Consider the following 25,273-nt stretch of genomic DNA (forward strand, 5'->3'; position numbering starts at 1 on the left):
GGGTGGGGAGTGCACTTCCTGAGGTTGTGGGGAAGGAGAGCTGCTGTTAAGACTGTCTCCACTCCCACCCTCCCGCCTCCACTCCCGGGCCCCAACTCCCCTCCAGGCTGCCAAGAACGGGTTTTCAAGGATTTAGGTCACTGAGTCATTCAACAAACAAATACATACGGGGGTTCTTCCCGCCCACCGCGCAGAGCAGAGGCGCCTCCTCTGGCCACCGGGCCGTCCCCGGGTCCTTGGGTACCACCCCATAGATTCATCCATTCATTCAACAAGCGCTGAAGTCCTACTATGCACCAGTCACATTTCACTTCATCCTTCGTCTCCTCCCGCTGCCCCTCCCCCTCCCAGCCCTCCGCTCCTCCCCCTTCTCCTCCAAGTCCCCTCGGCCCCTTTGCCCTGGCGAAGAGGGGCAAATCCTGGGGGGGCGCTGGGGAGCTCGGGAACTCGGAGGGGCTTGAGGCAGCGCCGGGTGACTGAGGGACAGACACCCGCAGCCCCCGTGGTTACCTGGTGTGGGCCCGGGCAGCGCAGGCAGGCGCTTCTCCCGCGGAGGCCGACGAGGTACTGACACGGCCCTGGGTGGGGGTTGGGGGGTGATAACCCCCTCCTCACCCCCACCTTCGGCCTCCACCCAGGGCCGGGCGGCCTGGAAAACCCAGCCCTTGCTCAGCCGACTTCCTTTTATGTCATGGAAAGTACGGGCGCTGGGGACAGGAAACTCCCGCCAGGGACCTGGGGTCTGAGCCGGGACAGCGGGTCTGGAGGCCTGGGAGGGGTGGAAGGGCGGCTGAGCGAGGGGGTGGGCGGCCGGAGGGAGGGGCTGGAGGCTTTAGGGGTGTGAGGATCCCTTCCACCAGGACGAGGTCAGGCAGCTACCCGAGGTACTGCGCTGCTTTCAATTTTCCAAAGACTAACAGAAAAGAGTAAAAAGCACACCCTTGTCTGTAATGAAGACTCTGAGATCAAGTAAAAAGCCAAATTTTTTGTTTGTTTTCTTTGGGTATATGCGGGTGGAGGGTAGTGGCAAAGGTTGTGGAGTGAGATATATGAGGGTTCAAATCTTAGTTTTAACCTCCTCAGGCCAAGTAGCTTACCTTCTGAGCCTCAGTTACCTCCTCTGTGAAATGGAAAGCTCCACCCACTCCCCATAGTGGCTGGGAAGATTGAAAGAGGCCACGCCCCCGACGTGGGGAGGTGCTCAAAAAAAACTCTGCCTTTTGGGCTGCAGTTGTGTCAACTGAGTGTGGTAATAGGGGCCATGAAGAGCCACTTAATACACACCACTAGTGTGACCAACAAAAGCTTCCTAAACATGGAGTGTTATTTATTTATTTATTTTAGGCCACAGTGGCATTGGGAATCTTACTTCCCCCACCAGGGATCAACTGGAGTCTTTGTAAGGGAGAGCGTGGAGTACTAACCGATGGACTGCCAGGAAATTCGCAACATCGTTTTAAGAGAAAAATTATCCAGGGGGTGGGTCCTTGGAATGTAAGCAGAGTGGGGTCTGCATCTCTGGTGCTTCTCCAGGAAAGAATACTAGAGTGGATAGCCATTCCCTTCTCCAGGGGGGTCTTCCCAACCCAGGGATCAATCCCAGGTCTCCTGCATTGCAGGCAGATTCTTTACCATCTGAGCCACCGCGGAAGCCCTTCCAGTGCTTAGCCTGGGGCAATGATTTGTTGGATAAACAAACCCAACTGAAGGAAGGATGAAAAGTCTGGGATTTCCCGTTACAGGACAGGAAGTATGGATGGTGAGGCGGAGGAGGAGGGGGTGCAATAGGGAGAAAAAGGTTGCAGCGCTGGAAAATGGCTGGCTGATGCCTCCGTGTCACCTCTGGGGAGGTGTGGAGGCACCTCCAAATCCTACTGGAGGTGGTGAGTGTGCCCCCCAGTCGCACTTATAACAGGTCTCGATCCCAGACCTCGATCCTTCCCTGTGGGGAATGGATTCAAGCCTCCCAGCAGCTTCCCGGTCCCATGTTAGCAGACACAGGGGAGTGTTGGATGCTGGGAGCTGAGAAAACCTCAGAACCCAGGGAGGGAGAGGCTCTCCCCTGAAGCCCCAGGCAGGGTGCTGGGTGGGGGCCAGAGGGGGCGGGTGCTGCAAGGTCTGGCTCCAACTCTTACCCTCCAACTCTTCGCACTCGGCTACCGTCACGTCCCTGAACCACTTTGTCCCTGCCTGGCATGGCCCAGATTATGAAAAGCCCCAAGGAGCCGGAGTCTGGGTTCCATCTACCCTTCTTGGAGTAAGGGACCTGAGCCCAGGCCCCGGAGAGGCTGAGCCCTTCCCCGCATCTGCTTTGCAGAATGCCAGCCAGCCTGCCTTTTCCTCAACAGCCAGAGGGTTATTTCAGCAACACTGACACAGAGATTCCACCATCCACACACAGCCTGATGTAAGTCTAGCATCCATGGAGGACCTCTCTCCTGTGCTTTCTCATAAAATACTACCTGTGGGTATTCACCTCCAATTCCCACCTCATCCCCACAACAGAGATGGAGGGTTGGGTGGGGTTTTTCATCAGAGTCTGCTGCAAGGGATGGGGGGGTGCCCACCACCTCCCACTCGTGACAGCTGAGGGCTCACTGGTGAGATGTGTCCCCTTTCCCTCTCAATCCCCCCCAGGCCTCCTTCCCTTCATCCTGGTCTAGGACCACCCCCACCCCCGCCCCCTGGCCATAGGCACTGCCCCAGGCCTGGGCACCCTGGGCAGGAAGCTGGCAGAGACCAGGACCGCCAGTCGAACTGGAGCAGATGGTTTTTTACCGAGGAGGAAGTTGACAGTTTCAACTTCAAACACGGGTGACGCAGGCCTCGCACTGCCTGCTCCCCTGTCCCACCCCTGCCTGAGCCCTGTCCGCCCCGCCCCCTCCTCCCAGAGAGGGAGACACAAGGCCAGACGCCCTCAACTTGGGCGCCGAGCTTGCCAGCTTTGGAGGCAGAGGTGGGAGGAGGCCGCGCCCATGGGGTCTCAGCATCCGCCACTGGCCGCCCTGTACCTGCTGGAGCTGCTGGGTGAGTACCCCTTCTGGGGCGTCTGCCGGGGGTACCTGGGCTCGGGGTACAAGAGAGAAGATGCCAGCATCAGATCCCTCGGTCTGACTCAGGCCTGCATGTCACCTCTCTGGAGTATTGCAGAGAGTTGGGGCCACCAGGATCACTGTCTTGTCCCCCAGTCCCAGCTCGGCTCTGGGTTCTGCTTCGTCCACCACAAGGGCCCCACCTCTCCTTCTCTCTTGCACTGTTGGAGAGTTGGGGACCTTACTGTCCCCTTCCAGGTGGAATCCATCCTCAGATCAGGCTCTGAGCCTAGAACTTCAGTTGTTCAGCTCTCGTTCGGTGCCGGCTTCCCTCTGCAGCTACCCACCCTCACCCCTGTCTTATGAGTGTCCAGCCTTTACTTGGGTGCCTCCAGGGACAGGAAACTCACCATCTCCTGGGCAATTCTGGTGATGCTCTGGACAGAGCGGGCCAAGGCAGGGTGGGGACCAGATCGCAGTTGAGCAGATGTCAAAAACATAAGTCTTAGTTCCTAGTCACTCTGTTTCCATCCCAGGGGCCTCAGTCAGACCTCCCAGGCAGATGTGAGCGCACACTGGGTCTGCTGTCACTCCAGACTTGGATGCTGCTGCTACTGTTGCTAAGTCGCTTCAGTCGTGTCCGACTCTGTGCGACCCCATAGACGGCAGCCCACCAGGCTCCGCCGTCCCTGAGATTCTCCAGGCAAGAATACTGGAGTGGGTTGCCATTTCCTTCTCCAATGCATGAAAGAGAAAAGTGAAAGTGAAGTCACTTAGTCATGTCCGACTCCTAGCGACACCATGGACTACAGCCTACCAGGCTCCTCTGTCCATGGATTTTCCAGGCAGGAGTACTGGAGCGAGGTGCCTGGATAGGGACTTCCTAACCCTTACCCAAGGGTGACTGTGGAAATGACCTGGGGCCTCTGGAGAAGCTGGCTGGGGATAAGGTTTGGGGTGGGTGAGCCTGGGGTCTCCTGTCTGCTGGAGGGGAGATGGTGGAAGAGGCAGCCCTCCATCCCTGAGGTCTTGGGACACTAGCTCGGGACTGGAGCCCTGTTGCTGGGGCATCAGCGACACTGGCCGGTGGGGAGGATGCTGAGCAAGCGGGAGACAAGTGAGATCATTGTACTTTGTGGTCTGAACCCTGGGGTCTAAGTTTTGCCCTGTACGACCTCAAATAGGACTCGAGCCTCTCCAGGCCTCTACGTCCTTATTTATAAAATGCAGAGGGATGAACTGGGTGAGATCTGACCACTTCTCAAGGGTTTGGAAGGTGTGGCAGTTGAGAGAGGTGACTGACTCAGGACGGGAACAGGTGAGAACAGATGGCAGCTTGAGGCTTCCCAGTTTAGGAGGAAAGGACTCAGGGGACATAGCCTGCTTAGCAGGGCACCTCAGTCCCTCCTAGAAAAGGGTGTGTATGTGTGAATATGTGTGTGAGAGGTGTGTGTTTACGTGTGTGTGTTTTCACAGGCGAAACATGGCTTCTGCATGTAGCTTGCCTTCCCCCTGGGCATGTGGTGATGGCTCATGTGCACATATATTCTAATAACTGTTCTTCCATGGATCTGCAGGAGACGCAAAGTGCCTTCTGTCCCCAGGGTGGAGGCTGAGGGATGGGCCCTGGTTACTTTCCAGTACCTTCCTGAGCAGCTGCTGTGGCCTTCTTGGCCCTGGAGATTCCAAAAACCAAGGTCCTAAGCCTCTCCTTCCCTGGTGGCTCAGGGGAGGGGGAGGTAAAGGTGGTAAAGAATCTGCCTGCAATGTAGGAGATCTGGGTTTGATCCCTGAGTTGGGAAGATCCTCTGGACGAGGGAATGGCAACCCACTCCAGTACTCTTGCCTGGAGAATCCCCATGGACAGGAGCCTGGCAGACTATAGTCCATGGGGTTGCAAAGAGTCAGACACAACTGAGCGACTAAGTACACAACCCCCTCACCACCCCCCCCCCCCGCCCCCGCCTTACCTATTCCTTACCTGTGGCCTCTGACCCTACTGGGTCAAGGGTCTGGCCAAATTCCCAGCTGAAGGTGGGGGTGAGATCCTTCTCTGCAGGCCTCCCCCTGAATCCCATCAAGGGCAAGGCTCCTGGCAGGATCAGGCCCAGCAGAGCCCAGAGTCCGGAAGGCAGGGCCCTCACCAGAGTATAGGAACCATCCGGAAGTCCAGGAGCACAAGGTTCCCAGTGTGTATGTGTGTGGGGAAAACTGATGGATAATAAACATTTTCACTATTCAGTGGGTCACAGCTTAAGAAATACTTTGAAAGCCATTTTTCTTCTGAAAGCTTCACAACAGCCTAGTAAGCAGGTAGCCTAGTAAGCAACCTAGTAAGCAGGGCCCGTTGCCCCCATTTTATAGTGTGGAAAACTGAGGTCCAGGAGGAGCAGCTGATGAGTTGCAGAGCCCACCCTAGCCCAACGCTCCTGCTCCCATGGAGCCCCTCCGTGGCGCACCAAAGCCACTCCCACGACTAGGAAAATGGCTGCAGGACACAACCGCCACCAGCAGACAGCCAGCCGCCAAGGGTTGGGGACACCTAGGCCCAGGGTTGAGCAGGCAGCACAGGCACCCTTCAAGCTGTTCTAAGCAGGGACAACCCAACGCCAGAGCCCTGGGCACACTTCGGCCTCCTGTCTGGCCACGAGAGTTGTGCCCATGGCTTGGGGACCTTTGGTACATGGAAATACCAACAGCTTGCTTTTCTCCACAGCTACTCTTAGCTCCAACCTACCGGGGGCTCACCTGCTGAAGGTGGGGCATGGAGGCAGCTCTGATCACTACCCTGCCACTCAGGTCTGGCCACCAGGGTTACAGAAACTGACACTAAGGTGTGGTGAAGTCACGGACACAGCAGTCTGAATTCTGGTCTCTTCCCTTGCCAGTTTAGGTGACTATGGACCCATTCTGTAAGTTTCAGTGTCCTCCTATGTGAAACTCAAACAATAATAGCACCTGTCTTATAGCAATTTCTAAGGATTAAATGAATCAATGAATGTAGATTTCAGTAGGAACATTAGCTTGTATAGTAAGTGCTGAGTAAGCATTAATAATAATAATTAATAAATTTGTATAGTAACATATTTACATAACTTATTTATTATTTATACATAATAAATTCTCCAGGCAAGAATACTGAAGTAGGTTGCTTTTTCCTTCTCCAGGGGAATCTTCCCAGCCCAGGGATTGAACTCAGGTCTCCTGCATTGCAGGCAGATTCTTTACCATCTGAGCCACCAGGGAAGCCTATGTGTACATAATAAATATATAAATTTATTATATAATTTATCATAAAGATTAATTATTATTTATTATGTGAATTTATTATTATCATTATTATCAGAATCAACAAGAAACCAGGTGAGGCAGGACCCAGTGGGGAAGACTTGAGCCTAGCGATGAGGCTTTCTGTCCTCCAATCTTCCTGTTCTGGCTAATGATTCATTCGTTTCTTCATTTCCATATATTTATTGAGCATCTACTATGTGCCCAGTTCTGTGTAAAGCTCTGGGGATACAGCAGTGAACCAGACAAGAGCCCCCCTCATGGAGGGAGCACCCGAAATTTTACAAATTTCCAAATTTTGTCATTAGCATGATGAAGGAAACAGTAACCACTGAGCCTCTGGGACCAAGTTCACGTTTGACGGGGCCCCCAGCCCAAGGGGCTGCTCTCTGAGGAGATGACCTCATCTGAGACCTGAATGATGGAAGGATCCAGTCAGGCAGGGAAAAGCGGGAGGAGTGACCCAGGCAGAGGGCACGTGGAGGGTGAAGGCAACAAGCAGGACAGGCCTAGAGGAGCTGGATGTCCACAGTGTAGGCGGGGAGAGGGGATGCCCACTGTGAGCCTACTGCCTGGTCTGAAGTCTCAGGGTGCAGAGCTGAGGCCATTGCTGGCTCTGAGTTCAAAGAATCAGGCCCCCAGAAGCCCCGAGTTCCCCACCTCCAGCAGGGAGCAGACCTGGGAGCTCAGGGCCCCCACTGACCCCTCCGGTCACCCTGTCCTGTGCCAACAGCTCAGAGGGGTCTCCCTGCAGCAACCAGGGGACCATGGAGGGACTTTGCCATCCTACAAATCTGATTGAATGCCTATTCTGTGTGCATGCACGTGGGTACCTTGTGAGCATGTGTGTGTGTGCGTGCCCCCATATATGTGCCTGTGTTGTACGTGCACATGTGCAAAGGCCTATGGGGCTTTGAAGCAATGCAAAACTGGGTTTGATGCCTTTGAGATCACTCACAAATGACAGGAACATGCCTCTGAGACTCAGCCTTCTCATCTATAAAATGGGGATAACCACTGCGCCCATCTCAAAGGATAATTGTAATCCTTAAATCTGGTTCATTCATTCATTCAGACAGCAAGTATTTATCAAGCACCTGTTATTCTAAGTGCCAGGGACACAGCAGTGAACACTCAAAATTCCTGTCCAGCTGGAGCTGACATCGTAGACGGAGGTGTGATGGGGAGACAGACAAGAGACAAGCAAGTCAAGGATTATATGGGTGTTAGGAGGTCAGGAGTGATTTGGGGTTGGGGGTTAGGGGTTCTGTGGGCTGTGCTGTACCCAGAGAGGGTGCAGTGGGTCTCATAAGAAGATCACATTTGAGCAAATACACGTAGGAAGTGAGTGATTCCACTGCACCATGCGGGCCCAGGAAGGAAGGTGGCAGTCACATGTAGGCTGGTGGCAGGGCAGCCATGAAGGCCTCCGTGAGGATGGGGCATTTTTTCCAACAAACTCGAGGCACCTGGGGCCAAGCCGAAGAAAAAGGGTGCTGAGCACCCTGGAGAGAAACGGGACCTCTCCAGGTCCACAAGCTGTTATCTTGAACCTCTGGCTGGATGCGTTTGGGAACTCAGAATTTTCCAGGCGGTGGAAGGTACTGTTGTGTATCTGCTGTGTGCTCACAACACACCAAGGAGGTCTGGGCAACACGCTGTAATCAAACACATTCCCATTTCTGCAGCGCGACTACGTTTGTGCACTAAAAACATAAATACCTTCCCACCAAATGTGTCAGAAAAGACTTCGTTTTGGCTTTGAATTGCAGATAGCATGGGGGCCGTGGCCCAATGTTACTTCCTCTAACTACCGTGTCACCACTCCCGCCCTGTCATTGCTGTGTACCCCTGGGGAGCTTGACCCTCACGTTCCCACAGGAATCTGGTACTCCCTTCTCCCTGGGGGCACAACTGGGAGATGTGTGGTGGGAACAGAACAGGAAATTAGTGACAGTCGGCAGAGGCAACAAGGGTCCCACAGACCCCCCTGTGGGGTGAAGCCCTCCTTCTCTCTGTCCTCAGTTTCCCCATCAGTACCACGGGGCCAGCAGGCTCTGGGGTCTCCCAGTGGTAGAGCCCCATAGGGCCCTGTCAAGTGATGGTGATGAGATTTCTGTCCTGACCCTACCACCAGCAGGATGTGTGACCTTGGGCTAGTCGCTCAGCCTCTCTGAACATCAGTTTCTTGATCTGAAAGTAGAGATGAGGTCCATCCCTTCTTCACAGGGCTGTGGATATGAGCCCTTGTGCAGGTTTTGGAGTAAGTGAGGCTCTGAAAAGAAAGGAGGGCTGGTCCGTGTGACAGTGGAACCACATACGGCAAGTGTGAAACTCATGCAAATTCAATCAGACAAACAAGGCCACCAGGGAAAGCGTGGAATCGCAGTTCAGATACGAAGGCCATTCTGCCCAGGAGCTGCTTGCTGTCGCCTATTGGCGCAGGCTCTGGGTGGGTGAGATTAGAAACCCGAATCCGCTGTTCCTTCTGTGGGCTCCAGCCCCCCAGCTTCTCCTGGCATGAACCTCGTGTGATTCTCTGAGCATTTAGCACATAAAAAGGCTCCTAATAAAAAACCAACCCTTCATCTGGTGCTGCACCAGAGAAACAGAATTCTGGCCCTTTATGATCTTTGTTTCCCTGAAGCCCTGATGCAGATTCAGGCTAACAGGGCTCCACTGACAAGTGTCGTTTCAGAAAATCAGGATTTCTGGCCTCCTGACCCAGCCTCCCATCAGAGGCCGAGGGAAGGAAAATACAGAAAGCGCCCCAAAGGCAGTGGACCTACTGTGTTTGCTGTAAATTGATGAGAATGTTAGGGACCATTAAAGGGAATCACTGTTAATGGAAAAAAGGGAACATCTGACTTCCTAACCGCACTAAATTGGTCTGTCAGTTTCCTTATCTGGAAAATAGGGTGATGACAGGCCCCATGATTGAAGATGTAGGGACGAAATGGGGTCTCCCATGTAAAACCCTTGTCCACGGGTCTACATGGGGTAAGAGGTGGCTGTCCCCGTTTTTATCATCAGTGAAGTCCAAGCACCTCCCTGGGATCCCCGTGCCCACTGGACCCTCGCAAGGCAGGGCTCCCCAAGGCGGGCCTCGCTCTTGCCTCCATTTCCTAGTACATAGGGACCATGATCAGAGGTGCTTGCGGGTCCAGGAGGGCCGACGAGTGGGTCTGAGGCCGGCATAAAGGGTACAGTCTCTGAAGCCAGCCTCCTGAGGCAAGTTCAGGCTCTGCTGTAAAGTGGGAGCAATAATACAGGCCCACCAGCTTGCATCTGCGATTCCAAAAAGTATTTGTAAATTTCCAGCAAATGCATACACTGCAAATCCTGGCCTGAACGAATAGGAGACTATTTATAATCTTCATGCATCCCACTTGGTGTGAAAATTCATATGTTTCGCTGTAGAAACCATCATATGTTTGCCGCTGAGGCTCTCCAGATGCAGGGGGACAGTAGGGTGCCCCAAGGACGCTGGCAAACCTGCGTAGAACTTAACTGACTGCCCTAGGGCTCACGGCAGTGCAGCCCCGCATGACCAGAAGCAGAGTTAGTCAATCAGTAGTGTCTGACGCTGCGACCCCGTGGACTGTAGCCCATCAGGCCCCTCTGTCCATGGAATTCTCCAGGCAAGCATACTGGAGTGAACACAGGCAAGAATAATGGAGTAGCCATTCCCTTCTCCAGGGGATCTTCCCGATATAGGGATTGAACCCGGGTCTCCTGCATTACAGGCAGGTTCTTTATCGCCTGAGCCACAGAAAACTTATTTTTCAAAAATATCTCGATCTTGGGATTTCTTATAAAAAAGAGAAGCAAGGGACTTCCCTGGTGGTCCAGGGGTTAAGATTGTGCTTCCACTGCAGGGGACACAAGTTTGATTCCTGGTCAGGGAACTAAGATCCTGCATGCTATGTATGAGGCCGAAAAATAAATAAGAAGAGGAAAAAGAAAACAAAAAGAAACTTTTAAAAATAACAGGCTCGCCTGCCCAGTTTTTTAACACTCTGCTGAGCAAATAAAACTCATCTGTGGCCTGATGCAGCTCAAAGTGTTGCAGTAGAGGGAACCGAAGAGAGAACCATCCAGAATGGTGTGTGTTGGGTGGGTGGGGGGGGGGGGGTTGCGGTGGCAGGGAGGGGAAGGTTGCAAGAGGAGAGGCAAGGGAGGGGATGAGTGCATAAATATCTCAGAGTTGCTTTCAAAAATTCATTTACTCCACACCTGAGACCTCCTTAGGGCAGAGATGAGGAGAGGAGCTCGGGGAGCATGAAAAAGCCTTCCTATTGCCTCTGTAGCTTTTTCAGCCCCAAGCTTTCCCTGGCTCAGCCAATCTAAGCCTGAAATAGTGGGGGCTCCGAGGAGAGGTTGGCATGGGAAGGAAGGGCCCTGGTCCTGGCTGCTCAGATTGTGGTGGTAGATGATGGATTGGGGAATGGCGCGTTAGTTTCATGACTAGCGTCCCTCATGGTCTGTAGGGTCCCCAGGCTTCTGTTGGCAGGTTCTGCAGCAGCAAAGCCTTGGATCTCTGGTTGCATGCTTAGCCCAGACCTCTGGGCTAAGGTGTAGTCAGGGAGAGGGTCTGCAGGGTTCAGGGAAGCAGGATGCTGGTCCAGCCCCTCTGAGAAGCAGCTAAAAGAATAAAACTAAGTTGTGGACAAATCAAAAGCTGGCAGATCCCTGGACAGACAGGAAGAAGCAGCACCCAGGAAGCCTCCCAGTCAGTCGTGCATCTCACCTGCCCACGCCTGCCACGCCTGGCTGAGATACATCAGGAACCAGAGACTATAGATCCTGGAACTTTGAACTGAAAGGAAGGTGAGGGAGGGTGGAATCTAAGGTCTTCACTTTACAAACGAAGAGACCAAGCCCAGAGAGGTTGAGTGATTTGCCAAGATCACACAGCAAGTTCAGGGAAAGTCTTCCCATAGGATGTTTCGCTGGCTGAAGGGGCTTTCAAATTCACTCCTTTTCATCAGGTTTGCATGCCAGGAATACGCAGGAATCAGTGAAACGCAAAGCAGGCCAACACAGGCTTCCACTGAAGGGAAGGGAGGCAGCTCAGCCCAGTGGTCAAAAGCACAGACACTGTGCCAGGTGGCCTGGCTTGGAGGCCTGGCCCCAGTGCTCATCAGTTGCTTAACAGGTTATTTAATCTCTCTGTGCCCTCATCTATAACATGAGAAGGTCAAATAATAGTGCCAGCTTCTCGGAGCTGCTGTGAGGTTTGAGAGAGTTCACGTATGAAAATGTCTGGGAGAAAGTGCGTACTATGGAAGTGTTTATGGTGATGGTAGAGGTGGTGGTGACGGTGACGGGTGGTGATTATGTTGATGGTGACAGTGACTGTGTTTTGAGGGGGTGGTGGTGACAATGATGGTCACAGTGACGGTGACAAGAAATGCTGCTCACCTGAGGCCAGTCAGGCTCACAGAAGGAAGGTGAAGCCCTGGGTCACATAGATGCCTTGTCTCCACCGGGCCTTTTCTTTTTAAGAATTGTCCTTGGTTCTCAGGTCGTGCAGTCTTTCTCTGGCTGTCCCATGTGAGATCAGCAGGGGTGGTCAGGCCCAGTCCCTGCCCTCAGGGGCTTTGGGGTCTGGAGGCTCCAGCACCAGAGTCCAGTCAGAGTCTAAGTCATGCTCATTTCTGCTCGTTTGTCCGTTCTGAGGACTCGGCCCTTTGGAGGCCCAGATAGGTGGCAGAAGGCAGAGAGATGGGTTTGGAAGGCAGACTTGTGATTCGAATCCAGGCCCTACTGGTTTCACCCTGAACAGATGTCTATATCGAACATGTATTCAGCTCACATTGTGGGGCCATCTGGAAGATAAACAACCATATCTGTAAGGAACTACCCTCCCGAGGGCTGAGTATACAGTAGGTGTTCAATAATTGGTAGTTGCTGTTAACAATGGAGAAGGCAATGACACCCCACTCCAGTATCCTTGCCTGGAAAATCCCACGGACAGAGGAGCCTGGTAGGCTGCAGTCCATGGGGTCGCTAAGAGTCGGACACGACTGAGCGACTTCACTTTCACTTTTCACTTTCATGCATTGGAGAACGAACTGGCAACCCACTCCAGTATTCTTGCCTAGAGAATCCCAGGGACAGGGGAGCCTGGTGTGCTTACGTCTATGGGGTCGCACAGAGTTGGACACGACTGAAGCGACTTAGCAGCAGCAGCAACAAAGGTTGGCTGTGGTGACTTTGGGAATATGAAGTTCTCAGGTGAGAAAGGGGGCAGCAAGCCCTGTGATCCAGCTCTCCAAGCATCCAGACCCAGACCTCTCCCCGTGGGAAAACTCCTAAGCAGGCCTGCAGTCCACCCACCTGTGCCACAGGCCCAGCCAGCTCCACAACTGGCAACACCAGCTCTGAGCACGGAATGCCGGATGGAGAATGCTGGCCAGGAAGGCCCTGGGCCAAGGCTTTTACATAGATTGCTTCAGCTCATCATAACATTGCCATAAAACTGGTCCCTTTCTCGTTCCCTTGCCACAGACAAGGAAACTGAGGCTCAGAGGGGCCAAGGATGTGGCAGAGCTCTTACTCAGACCCAGCGAAGAGCCCCAATGCCTGAGAAACTTTCCTGCAGCATGGAGTACCAAAGGGTGGATCTTTAGGTCCCCTCTTCTCATTAGCACCACTTTAAGCTGCCTCAACCCTCAGGGTTTAGCCAAAGAAATGACTCCCTAAAAGTAGACAGCCCCATTCCCACTGGGAATTGGCACCGAGAGAGGTAAGAGGTCAGGGGTGAAAGGTGAGGGCAGAACAAAGGGCCTCCTGCCTCCTCATCACCAAGTGAGCCAAATGTCTTCACCATGTCCTCCTGAGGCCATCCTGCCCATTGCAGCAGATTGGATGATCGACAGCTGGTCAACCCTCTCCCAGCTGAGGGCAGAGCTCTGGGCCTGACACAGTTTCTGCATTAGAAATACCTTCCCCTTCTGAGGCCCAGGACTCTCAGGACAACTATGGTGGGCTCTTGCCAGGATGGATGAAACTTACCACAGGTTGCCAAGTCATTGCAAGGAATCTTGGTTGCGAGAGAGGGCCAGGCTGGTGGAGCGTGACTTCCTTTAAAATTCTACCATCAGCTTCAGAACACTCAGGCAAAACTAGGCTTTTTTACAGCCAGCAACAATCTCTCAAAAGCAACTTAAACACAGCCCTTTGCTATATAAAGTACTCACCCTGGCCCAATAGTATCCCCAGTTCCCAGTTGAGAAGTGAGCCCTGGGGGCAGACAGAAACCAAACCGCTTGTTCCATGACTGATGAAGCCCAGCAGTAAATTGGAGCGTGGGCTTGGAGGCCGCACAAGTGTGCCACCCCACTCATACCCACCCGTATCAAACCTCTCCCAGCTACATTTGAGTCAGCCATGAGCTGCTCTGCCAAGAGGGTGACGATTACCTGCTTTGACCACTTGCTCCACAAGTGGAGGACCACTTCTAGACGAGGCTGGGAGGAAGTGGGACTTCCTAGGGGCCCACATTCCTATTGAAGGGGCCCAGGCAGGAGCCTGCCAAGGGGTAGATCAGTTCTCCCCAAACGACGTGTCCATTGGGCTCCTTTACCAACTGACTGCTTGATCTTGGGCAAGTCCCACTGCCTCTTTGAGCTCAGATTTCCTCCTCCTAAACTAGGAGCTGTTGAAGAGAAATTTTTTCATTTCTATCCTGCCTTGGGAGTTCTAGAAAGTAGCAAAATGTCCTAGGTTCCCATGCTGGCTAGTTTCTCAGCTCTCTAGAACTAAGATGTTTAATTTTTTTTTTTTTTTTGATTGAAAGTGACATTCAGGATATTTTTATGTTGACACCCAGCACACAAAAACTGAGCCTTATCTTCACAAAACATGATGCGTTCTGACATTCTCGATTCTCGTCCATTTCATTTTTTAAAAAGCTGAGGGTTGTAGGGACTTCTCTGGTGGGTCCAGTGGTTAAGGCTCCACCTTCCAATGCAGGAGGCATGGGTTCGATCCCTGGTTAGGGAACTCAGATGGGGTGCTGTCAAAAGTTTGAAAAATATACTTTAAGTTGACGGTTGCATTGCTACACAATTTTAAAAAAGTTGATGGTTGCCATGCTGCATATTACTACAGAGGACTAGCATGAGGAAGTGTTTGAGGGCTGCGCAGAACTGTACACCTTGACGGTGACAGTGATCATGCAGATCTATGTGTGTGTTTATAGTCCTAGAACTGTGCACTAAAAGAAAATCAATTTCATATGTTCATTGAAAAAGTCAAGTTTTAAAGTAAGAAAGAAAATTGATGCCTGCAACACACAACATTGATTTCGTGACCCACCTAAGGGTTACAACCTGCAGTGTGAAAACCCCAGTCCCTGAACCCCATGATGGCGGCATGGGGCAGAATAGGCCATTGATCAGGCTGCGGGCAGAGGTGAGGTGGGGAGACGGGAGCAGCGGAGAGACCTCACTTCCTGACCCTCCTCTCTCCTTTCCGCAGTCACTTCCTGCCTCGGAGGGCTCAAGGTGGAGGAGCGAGGTAAGGAAGAGCCACGCTAAGAGGGGGGCATGGAGCAGGGCTGCGACTCCATCAGGCTGTAGGGGGACCTACCATCTTTTCATCAGAGTGAATCTCACCTTACAGGGAGAGAGAGAGAGTAGCCCCCCCCCCCCAACACACACACGCATGCAGACGCGTCCAGGCACGCACACACACACACTCATGCACCCTAAAGAGGCCCATTTGCAGAGAGCTGCCGTAGACAACCATAAAGTACCATGCAAATGCTAGTTCTCATGCTAGCTATTATTACAGTCCACTCGTCGGGTACAGAAAGTATACTGGACCATAAATGCATCTTGCAAAGTCCTATTTCCTACCCAGTCCTGCCAGATGCTCCCTGGCCAGAGACATTTGCAGCAGAGGCTGCCCCAGATTGTGATGTGTGTTAAATGTCTTGGACTTTAATCCTAGAGGTGAGTGTTTCCCAAACAGGGTTCCATGGAACTCAGTGGACAAAGCATAGGCCACACTACATCCCACCTTAGAGCCTGACAGGGGACAATGGCCTGGTGAAGGGTCTGAGGAGTCCTGCAATAAGGAACTCTGTTAAGCATTTTCAAATCCAGCAGTCCGCAGGCTACCTTCATCACAGACCTCTCTTTTTCACATGTCCTGAGATATCAGGCTGAATGTATTTGGAGGTAAATGTAGCAAGAGGGTCTCCTGAAGCTACCAGGCAGTCAGAAGGGGCTGCGGGGTCCTTGGCAGGCCCTGAACTGGGACCTGGAAGCCTGCAATGACATGCTAACTCCAAATGCTAGCCAGATGGAACCTGCCACACGATTCTACTTATATCACATTTGAGAGCAGGCAGAACTCATCTCTAGTGACAGAAAGCAGATCACTGGAGGCCTGAGGCTGGATTTAGGGAAATCAGCTGTGAAGGGGCACAAGGGAACTTCTGGGCGATGGGAAAGTTCTTTGTGTTCCCCGAGCACAGTGAGGGCTGCAGATGTGTATACATTTGTCAAATTTCATTGAACAAGTGCCCTTAAAATGCATGCATGTCCCTGTAGATAGATCATGCCTCAATAAAACTGATTTTAAAAGTTGGATAGAGAGAAAAAAATCAGGCACTGGGCCCTATCTGGGGTCTATCGAAAGAGAATTTCAAGGCAGGGGGTGGGGAGCGATTCTGCTGGGCAGTGGGTGCTGAGAACTCCTCGTTCACTGCTTCAAGTTTCCCTGAGGTCTCGAGCCCCGTCCTCCTGGACTTGGTTTTTAAGGGACCACCTGGAACCAGAGCAGCACCAGCATGAGTTTCTGGAAAGTCCCCGAAGGGACCCTGAGGATGAAACTCACAGGAGGAGCAAAGCTGGTGGGAGGATCCCGTGGGTAGAGGGAGCCTGGCTGACTTGGGGTCCCAGGTGGGGAGGGTACAGGGAGGGACCCCCGTGGAGGACCCTGTCCAGCCTGACCTCCCACTTGCCATCTCTTTGACCCCTAGGGCTCGCCGTGAGACTGAGCGGCTCTGGCTCACCGTGCCAGGGCCGTCTGGAGGTCAGCAACGGGACAGAGTGGTACGCAGTGCACGGCCAGAGCTGGGGCCAGTCTTCACTCTACCAGGTGATGCCCAAGCAGTTCTTCAAGCTGTGCCAGAAGCTGCAGTGCCGGGACCCTTTGTTACTCTCTTCATTGCATCACTTCAAAGACAGGCCATTCCAGAAGCTGATGATCTGCCATGGACAGCTGGGGTCCTTCTCCAACTGCAGCCTCAACAGGGGACACCAGGTGGGCCCTCTGGCCCTGATCTGCTCAGGTGGGTGACTAGCCGGCCCAGTAGGTCCTCTAGGCCCGGAACCTGGATGCCTGTGACCTGGAGCCTGAGCAAGCAGGTGGAAGGGGTCACTAACTTACAACCACCCTCTCAGAAACATGCACTGGTGGGGAACTGGAAGGGGAGAGCAGAGAGGGTGCTGGCCCCTGTCTGGGGATGGAAAAGGTAGACGAACTGGTTCTGCCAATGGCTTACTTCATTGTCTACTCTTAACCTCTATTTTCCCAACTGTAAAATGGGCTGGCACTTGTAGGAGGCTTAGATACAACGTATGTGTCAAGTGGGTTTAATGGGGCCTGTGGTACTTATATCATGACTTCCAGTTCTTTCTTAATACTGCCAGTGGCTCCCAGCTCTCCCTATACCCCCTCCTCTTCCATGGGCCCTGGCCTCTCCCTAATCAGAGCATCTTTTTTGCAGAGCCACCGAGGACAACAGCTCCTCCCACGACCTCCCCGCCCACAACCACTCCGGAGCCCACAGGTAAAAGGATTCTGAGGGCTCTGGGGGTAGGGTGCTGGATTTTAGCAAATAAAAACACAGGATGTTTACGTTTGAGTCTCAAGTAAGCATGAAAAATTGTAGAGCATGTTCCATGCAATATTTGGGACCTCACCAACTCCTAGGGTCATTGCCCAGTCACTTGCTCCTCTGTTTGTTCGAACCAAAGAACAAGGAAGGTCTGGGTGCTGGTCATCAGCGCTCAGGTCCTTGCCCCCTCCCTTCTCTCCCCTAGCACCTCCCAGGTTTCAGCTGGTGGCAGAGCCCGGGGGCCTGCGGTGTGCTGGCTTGGTGGAGTTCTACAGCGGTGGCGTGGGCGGCACCATCGGCATCGAGCCCCAGGATGAGATCAAGGACCTGGGGCAACTCATCTGTGCAGCCCTCCAGTGTGGCTCCTTCCTGAAGCCCCTGCCAGAGACCGAGGAAGCCCAGACACCAAAGCCAGGAGGCCAAAGGCCCTTGCCAATCCGCTGGGAGATCCAGAACCCAAGATGCAACTCCCTGGAGCAGTGTTTCCGAAAAGTGCAGCCCCGGGCGGGTGGCCAAGCTCTTGGCCTCATCTGTTCTGGTGAGTGGGGAGCAGACTGAGACCCATGGGTGTCCCGAAGTGGTTATGTGACTTACCGCAGGTTCCTGAAACCCCAGCATGCAGTGCAGGGCACTAGTGCTATGGAGAACACAAGGGAAACGGAGAGCTGGCCTCTGAGAGGTAGGGCGGTCGTGGGGTGGAGAGGTGGCACACCCGATGCCCTGGGCATCTCCACAAAGTAACGCAGAACAGGCCCAAATGTGCTGCTGGCTCGGCTGCCACTTGGGGAGGAGCAGGACTTTCGGGAGGAGGCAGGGTCTTCTGGTGGTTTTGATGGATCGTGGCTTGTGTCAAGGGCCCAAGAAGGATGGAGCCCTTGGAGAAGACCAGCCTTGCAGGAGGGGAGTTTACGCGCCTCAGAGACAGATGAGGCTGGAGCAATGGTAACTCATAGGAGGTAGGGAGAGGGCAGAGCGGAGCCCCCAGGGGCTTCCTACAGAGGCTGCTGAGTCATACACCGCCACTCTGAAGAAACGAACGATGCCGGTGTGGCTGAGGAAGGGGCCCAGAGGCCGGGCTGGGGGATCCCTAAACCAGGATCAGTAGAGAAACAGGATAAAGGACCAAAGGTCAAATTAAGGGTAAGCACAGCAAACCTCAGCAGGTAGTAGCTCCTATCACAAATGTTCTAGTAAAGTCCAGACTTTAAGAAGTCACACTTACTGAGCACTTGTATCACACTGGGGACCATTCAGGGCATTCCATCCTTTTCACAACAGGCTTAGGAGATGGGTGCTATTGTTATCCCTACTTTACAGATGGGAAAGGTGAGGTTCTGAGAGGTTGAATTTCTTACTCAGTATCACAGAACACTAGCTGGGGTTTACATTCAGGTAGCATCACTCCAGAGTCTGTAGTATAAGCCTCAGCTACTCCAAGTGTGGAGGGCTTTCCAGGTAGCTCAGTGGGAAAGAATCTGCCTGCCAATGCAGGATACGTGAGTTTGATCCCTGGTTTGGAAAGATCCCCCGAAGGAGGGAATGGCAACCCACTCCAGTGTTCTTGCCTAGGAAATCCCATGGACAGCGGAGCCTGGCAGAATACCCTCTATAGAGTCTCAAAGAGTCGGATATAGCTGAGCAACTGAGCACATATGTGCGCACACACGCACGCATACACTCCAAATGTGGTCCTCGACTAGCAGCTTCATCTGACTGCTTAGAAATGCAGACTCCCAGGCCCCACCTTCCATCTACTAATCAAGACTTGCATTTCAGCAAAGTCTCAGGGGTTCATGTGCACTAACCTGGGAAGCATTGCTCTGGAACACCGGGCCCATTCTGCAAGCAGGAATATCCCCCAAACACTGGATTCATGGTGTGAATTAGTAAAATGCTGCCCCCTCCAGACAGAAGTAGTCTCCAAGGATCTCTCAGCCTGAGGAGGGAATAAAACCTCGCTGGCTCCCAGGCTCACCCACCACTCTGCTCTGAGCCCTCTTGCAGGCTACAACCTGCAAAGCCATACCCAGAAGGCTTGCCTTTGATTTTTTTTTTTTTTTCTGAGTAGAAGATTTGCTAGAGCTTTGAAGATGGCTGTTGCTATAGCAACTGGCCACAGCTGGTAAGATCACAAAGTGCTTTGACCTGAACACACATGGGCCCCCAGGCCAAGCGGACAAGCAGAAATCGATGATTCTCTGTTGCACCAGGCCCTTTTATGAGAGCCAGTCCCTCCAGGCTCAAGGCCTGGGCAGCAGGATTCCTGGGTATGGTTCCCAGCGGTGAATCTCCAGGACTCAAAGCAGATGGTATTTCTCATCCCAGGCCTCAGTTTCCCCTCTCTGAAAAGCCCTCCAGCCTCCCAGGGAGCAGCAAGAGAATGAGAGGATATTTCAAAAAGGGAAGCAGACTCAGGTGGAGCGTATTTCTCACTTCTCACTTCTCTCACTGACCCCTGGGTGGGGGACGACAGCAGCTGCGGGCTGCCGACGGGCACTGCCCCCATGCTGGCCTTTTTGCTGAAAGTGCCCAAGCTGTTGCAGCTGCCCAGAGGTGCCAGGGACAGAACTTGATGGAGAAAATGCCAGAGAGGATGCCAGAAGAAGGGAAAGGCAGAAAGGAAGGCACTCCCACGTGGTACCCAAGCCCCCTGAGACCTGGGCCCTGCTAGGGCCCACACTTGGCCGTGTCACAGGGTCCCAGTGGCCTGGCACGCAGGCTTGGGGCCCAGGGAGCTCCGGCCGAGCCAGCCAACTCACCTCCCATTGCTTTCCCCCCAGATTTCCAGCCCAAGGTGCAGAGCCGCCTGGTTGGGGGCAGCGACATGTGCGAAGGCTCCGTGGAAGTGCGCAGTGGGAAGGGCCAGCAGTGGGACACGCTATGTGACAGCTCCTGGGCCAAGGGCACGGCACGGTGGGAGGAGGTGTGCCGGGAGCAGCAGTGCGGCAACGTCAGCTTCTACCAGGGGCTGGACCCCAGCGAGAAGACCTTGGGGGGCTTGTACTGTCCCTCCGGGATACTGTCCCAGTGCCACAAGCTTGAGGAGAAAAAGTCGTACTGCAAGAGGGTGTTTGTCACATGTGAGTTGGCCATGGTCCGTGGTGGGTAGAGGGTGGTTCTGGATTTTTGTTCTAAGACTCAGTCAATGAGCATTATTTCTGAAGAACATTCCAGGGACTGAAGAGAGAGAGCCCTAGGACAGGATGGAGCGATGACGAATAGGGGGAGGGGGGACAGCATGCTCAGACAGCAATGAGCAGGAACCATCAGGAGGAGACTGGCCATAATTGTCAGGAGGCTAGTTCTTGCCTGGAGAATCCCAGGGACGGGGGAGCCTGGTGGGCTGCCGTCTCTGGGGTCGCACAGAGTCGGACACGACTGAAGCGACTTAGCAGCAGCAGCAGCAGCAGTGAATATAGTACTCTTATTCCGTCTTCTGCTCTTTCAGATGGAAATTAGGAAAGCAAGGGAAGGGGTACATCTTTGCTGTATTAATGGTAACGGACTAATAGGTAAAAGAGAGAAGTGGATGGGTGGACGGCTATTGGTAGATGAAGGCAAGGTGATCACTCATAAGTAACTGGAAAACGGTGGAAAGTTGATAGCAGAAGTGGTAAATGAGAGCCGGATGATCAATTGTGAGATAGTAAATGGCGGCTAAATGAGGATTTCAGAGATGGATGGAGAGACAGACAGATAGAAAACTGCCTCCCACACATGCTGGCCAGTTCCTAGGGGACGCCAGCCAACCAGCCAGGAGCTTCCCTCGAATGGACAGTTTTGATGCCCCACCCCCCACCTGCTCCGGGCCAGGACTGATCTCCCTCTGCCTCCTGCAGGCCAGAACTCCAGCCGAGCAGGCCTGGGCGTGGGCGCCGTGATGAGCATTATCCTGGCCCTCGTGCTTCTGGCGGTGCTGCTGGTCGTGTGTGGCCCCCTGGCTTACAAGAAGGTCGTGAAGAAATGTAGGTGACGGTGCCCTGAGCCGCCTCCCTCTGAAGCCCCTGCTGGGGAAGGCTGCACGTCAGCCCCGCAGGGGAGGGTCCCTGCCTCTGGAGAGCTGGCTGGGCTCACCTCTGCTTCACTGCCCAGCCCTGCCCCTCCCTCTCCTGCCCACTGGCCCTTCTCTACTCCAAGCAACAAGCAGGAAAATCACTGATTGACCCACATCTGGGGCCCAAAGAGGGGCCCCACTCCAGGCCCAAGGGAGGGTGTGGGTATTCTTTAGACTGTGATGGGTCCAGAGGGTCTGACCTCAGAAGACAGGTGTCCCTGGTTGGCTCCACCACTTTGCAGCTGATGGAGCCACTTCCTGTCTGAGCTCTGTATGTTTCCCCATCCAATGAATGGGCGAGGGCAGACCTGGTTAATGCAGTAGGTGTCGTCTTGGCGTTCGGAGATGAGGCTGTGATATTAGAGAGGCAGGTGGGAGAAAGCCCAGAGGTGGGCAGAGTTGGCTGGGTCCTGGCGGCCCTCCCAGGCCTGAATTCTTGTTCTACACACCTTGTGCTATTTCTCCTGGAATATCAGCCTCTCGGCACGTACCTGCTGCCTCCTCCCTCCTTCCCTGTCCCCCTCCCTTACTCCCCCCCTCAACTCCCCCCACCTCCATCCTGATGTGCCTTTTGCCACCTCTCTATCACCCAGTCCGTCAGAAGAAGCAGCGCCAGTGGATTGGCCCAACGGGAATGAACCAGAACAGTAAGTATCCCCCAGAGGCAGGCTCCTCCCTGGGCTGGGGCCAGCATCCTCGGGGCTCAGGAAGGAAGCTGGTGGAGCAGCGTCATGGGTCACTGCTGACCGCGGATGGAGCCAGCGGCTGCCTGTGGCCTCCGACTCCGCTGTGCTCATCTAAGGTGTTCCTGTGGCCGCGGGCGCTAGCAGGTGGTACTCAGAAAAGAGGAAGCCATGATCAAAGAGACTTGGGAATCAGTGAATTAAGCAAAGCTAGACACAGTTCTTTACTTCAGGACCTGTCAGAGAACCTTCACGGGCATTTTTGTGTGGTTCATCTTTCCAGAACGGGCATATGTAAAGAAGGGTGGCCCAAGCTACATATTTCATGGAGTGTCTTTATCACGGGCAGACTTTACAAGGCCAGTTTTAGGACGTTAGGATGCAGCCAGCCCAACCCCCACCCCGGTCCCCCTGGTCTTTCTTTCTGGCCACAGTCAGAGCACTTTTGCGGGTAGAACCACAGCCTTCCTCCTGTCTCCATCCCACATCCTCCCCTTTCACACATCGAGGGCCAAATCCTTCAACTGTGTGGTCAAGTCTTTCTTACAAGATAAAGACCCTCAGCTCCAGGAGGGCAGGGACCATATTTGCCCTATCAGTCATGTCCCAGTTCCCTGCTTGATCAATGATTGAGGGCTGACCGACTGAAGGCCTGCCCACCAATCAGCTTGCCGGCCAACCCAAAGCTGCTCTGAAAGTCTGAGCCCTGGGACATCCCAGTTGGTCCAGTGGTTAAGACTCCACCTTCCGACATGTGTTCCATCCCTGGTTGGGGAACTAAGGTCCCGCACGCCATGGGGTGTAGCCAAAAATTTTGTAAAAAAATAATAAAAATGAAAGTCTGAGCCCTGCTAGAATGAGCATCCCCAGGAAGAAAGGGAAAACAAGTATGTGCTGAGGGATTTCTGGGGGTCCTCGCTCCCTTCCCTATCCCCACGTTACACAATGGGAACAGGAAACTGGAGTTCTGGGCCCCAGCTGGGGAGGCGGAGAACAGAACAACACATCTAATGACACCGTCTCCCGAATCTGCTCAGTGTCTTTCCATCGCAACCACACGGTGACTGTCCGGTCCCAGGCTGAGAACGCCACGGCCTCCCACGTGGAGAATGAATACAGTCAGCCTCCCAGGAACTCCCAGATCTCAGCTTATCCAGGTAAGCACTGGCTGGCGCTCCTAGGAATGACGCCAGGGCCGAGCAGAGGGCCACGTGGTTGCCCAGAGGGAGAAGGAGGCTGAGCACAGTGGAGGATCAAACTGCCCCTTTGACGGCTGGTCACGGCAGGTAACGGAAGGGATACAGCCTTAACTGGCCCCTCAGCTGGAGAGAAGAACGTGCCGCGATGTCATTAAACACCAGTTCCGCTGTGACCCAAAGGACCTGTTTCTCAATAAATGAGGCCCCTCAGATTCTTCGAGGCAGAACAGAGCCATCCACCAGCGGCCTGCAGGGCCCTGTACGAATGCTCCCCGACTGGCACTGACAATTAAGCCGCAGGGAGCCTGGTGCTCAGCATCATTAGTGGACACTGGCCGATTTGATCACAACGCTTGCAGGGCTGTTGAGCCACCAGCTCAGGAAGCCTCTGTGATCTTCCAAAAGCTGAAAGGCGCTCGGCTCTGAGGGGCTGTCTTTGTGTGTCCTGAAGGGATAAGCCTGCTCACACAGCCTCCTTTCTTTCCACAGCTCTGGAAGGGGCCCTGCACCGTATCTCCACCCACCCTGATAACTCCTCCGACAGTGACTACGAGCTACACGGGGCTCAGAGGCTATAAGAGGTGAGCCTGGCCCCTGGCAGAGCCCTGGAGATAAGCGCAAGTCCCCCGGGTCTGCTCACCCTGCCTATCCAGGCGGGTGCTGAGCATCGGGGCTATTGTAAAGGAAATGAATAAGCATCAGCAATTTAGGTGGTGGGAGCTGATTTGACCATCTGAGCCAGTGGGGTCATGAACCTTAAACTCCATCTGGGAAGACCACATATAAGAGCCCCTGAGGGTAGAGGAATGTTAAGAAGTACAAACTACTGTCCATAAAAGAAATAAGCTACAAGGATGTATTGTACAGCACAAGGAAGAGAGCCAATATTTTATAGTAATCATGTTGCTGTCTAGTCGCTAAGTTGTGTCCGACTCTTTGTGATCCCATGGGCTACAGCACGCCAGGCTTCCCTGTCCATCACCAACTCACGGAGCTTGCTCAAACTCATGTCCGTTGAGTTGGTGATGCCATCCAGTCATCTCATTCTCTGTTGCCCCCTTCTCCTCCTGCCTTCAATCTTTCCCAGCATGAGGATCTTTCCCAATGAGTTGGCTTTTTGCATCAGGTGGCCAAAGTATTGGAGCTTCAGCTTCAGCATCCAGTCCTTCCAATGACTGTTCAGGGTTGATTTCGTTAAAATCTATAAACTTGCTGAATCACAATGTTGTACACCGGAAGCAAATATAACATTGTAAATCATATATACCTGAGGTTTTAAAAAAGCACCTCTGAAAATGTCCCGATTGACTTACCCCAGAAGGAGGGCAAAGCCACTGTCCCTGATATTGGGTTGGGGGTTCTGGGCCTGTCCCCCGACTCCTTGAACCATCCCCAGAGCATGAGGTATCCTCCACCAACGCACTTCCTTCTCACCCCACAGATCTGTGACCTGGGAACAAATATTAACAGCCAGACTTTTTATCCTGAGAATCCTCTGCAGTCACCGCTTGGACGCCACGTCCCACTTCCTGCCCGGCAAGACCACGGGCAGGACTTCCCAACACATCCCACTGCCCTGCAGAGGCCGGTCCACTCTGACATCTCCTCACATCTTCACCAGCCCCAGGGAAGACCCCAGCATGCCTCAGCTGGCCCCTCCACGGGTGGAAGCTGTGAAAGGGCAGAGCCCAGAAGCAAGCAGCCTTCCCAAGCAGAGACACACGGGGTCTATACCCGGGCAGCCCCTCCCTTGTCTGTGGACAGCGTCTCTCTCTTCAGACTCTGACCCCAAGAGGAACCACAGAAAGCCTGCACCTGGAGGTGGGCGGTGGGAGGGAGGGCTGATTTCTCTCATGTATTTTTAATATGTTTTTTGTAAATAATGCTTTTTTCTGCTTCCTGGAAAAGGCTGCTCAGCCTGTTCAATCTACCTCTGTGGATCCCTCTGGGGGTGCCCGTGGGAAGGGGCACCTACTGGGGGCAGGGGGCTCTGCAGCCTCATGGTTGGAGGGCTTTGTTCCTGACATAGAACCACCCAGCACGGCACAGCAGCTGCCAGCCAGCACCCATAGCCTCATCACCAGCCTCCATCTGGGCCCTCGCTTGACAGAGAGCAGGGACACTGGCTGTCAAGCCTGAAGGGCACCAGTGCCACCTCA

General features: G+C 53.6%; 1 protein-coding gene across 2 annotated transcripts; it reads left to right on the plus strand.

Annotated features, from left to right (window-relative positions):
- The first annotated feature begins 2,889 nt into the window (after window positions 1–2,889).
- CD5 (CD5 molecule) lies at window positions 2,890–25,021 on the plus strand. 2 transcript variants are annotated; one of them, XM_012101941.4, is made up of 11 exons: window positions 2,890–3,027; window positions 14,808–14,846; window positions 16,318–16,629; window positions 17,068–17,130; window positions 17,384–17,716; window positions 19,959–20,258; window positions 21,018–21,143; window positions 21,826–21,879; window positions 22,953–23,072; window positions 23,604–23,695; window positions 24,556–25,021. In XM_012101941.4, exons 1-10 carry the CDS (start codon window positions 2,976–2,978, stop codon window positions 23,690–23,692), a joined length of 1,488 nt encoding a protein of 495 aa, XP_011957331.1. In that variant the 5' UTR covers window positions 2,890–2,975; the 3' UTR covers window positions 23,693–23,695; window positions 24,556–25,021. The 2 variants fall into 2 exon arrangements, with proteins under 2 accessions (XP_011957331.1, XP_042093695.1); XM_042237761.1 differs by lacking the exon at window positions 14,808–14,846.
- The last annotated feature ends 252 nt before the right edge of the window (window positions 25,022–25,273 follow it).

This window comes from Ovis aries, chromosome 21 (assembly GCF_016772045.2).
Source record: "Ovis aries strain OAR_USU_Benz2616 breed Rambouillet chromosome 21, ARS-UI_Ramb_v3.0, whole genome shotgun sequence".
In the NCBI taxonomy this organism is placed as follows: Eukaryota; Metazoa; Chordata; class Mammalia; order Artiodactyla; family Bovidae; genus Ovis; species Ovis aries.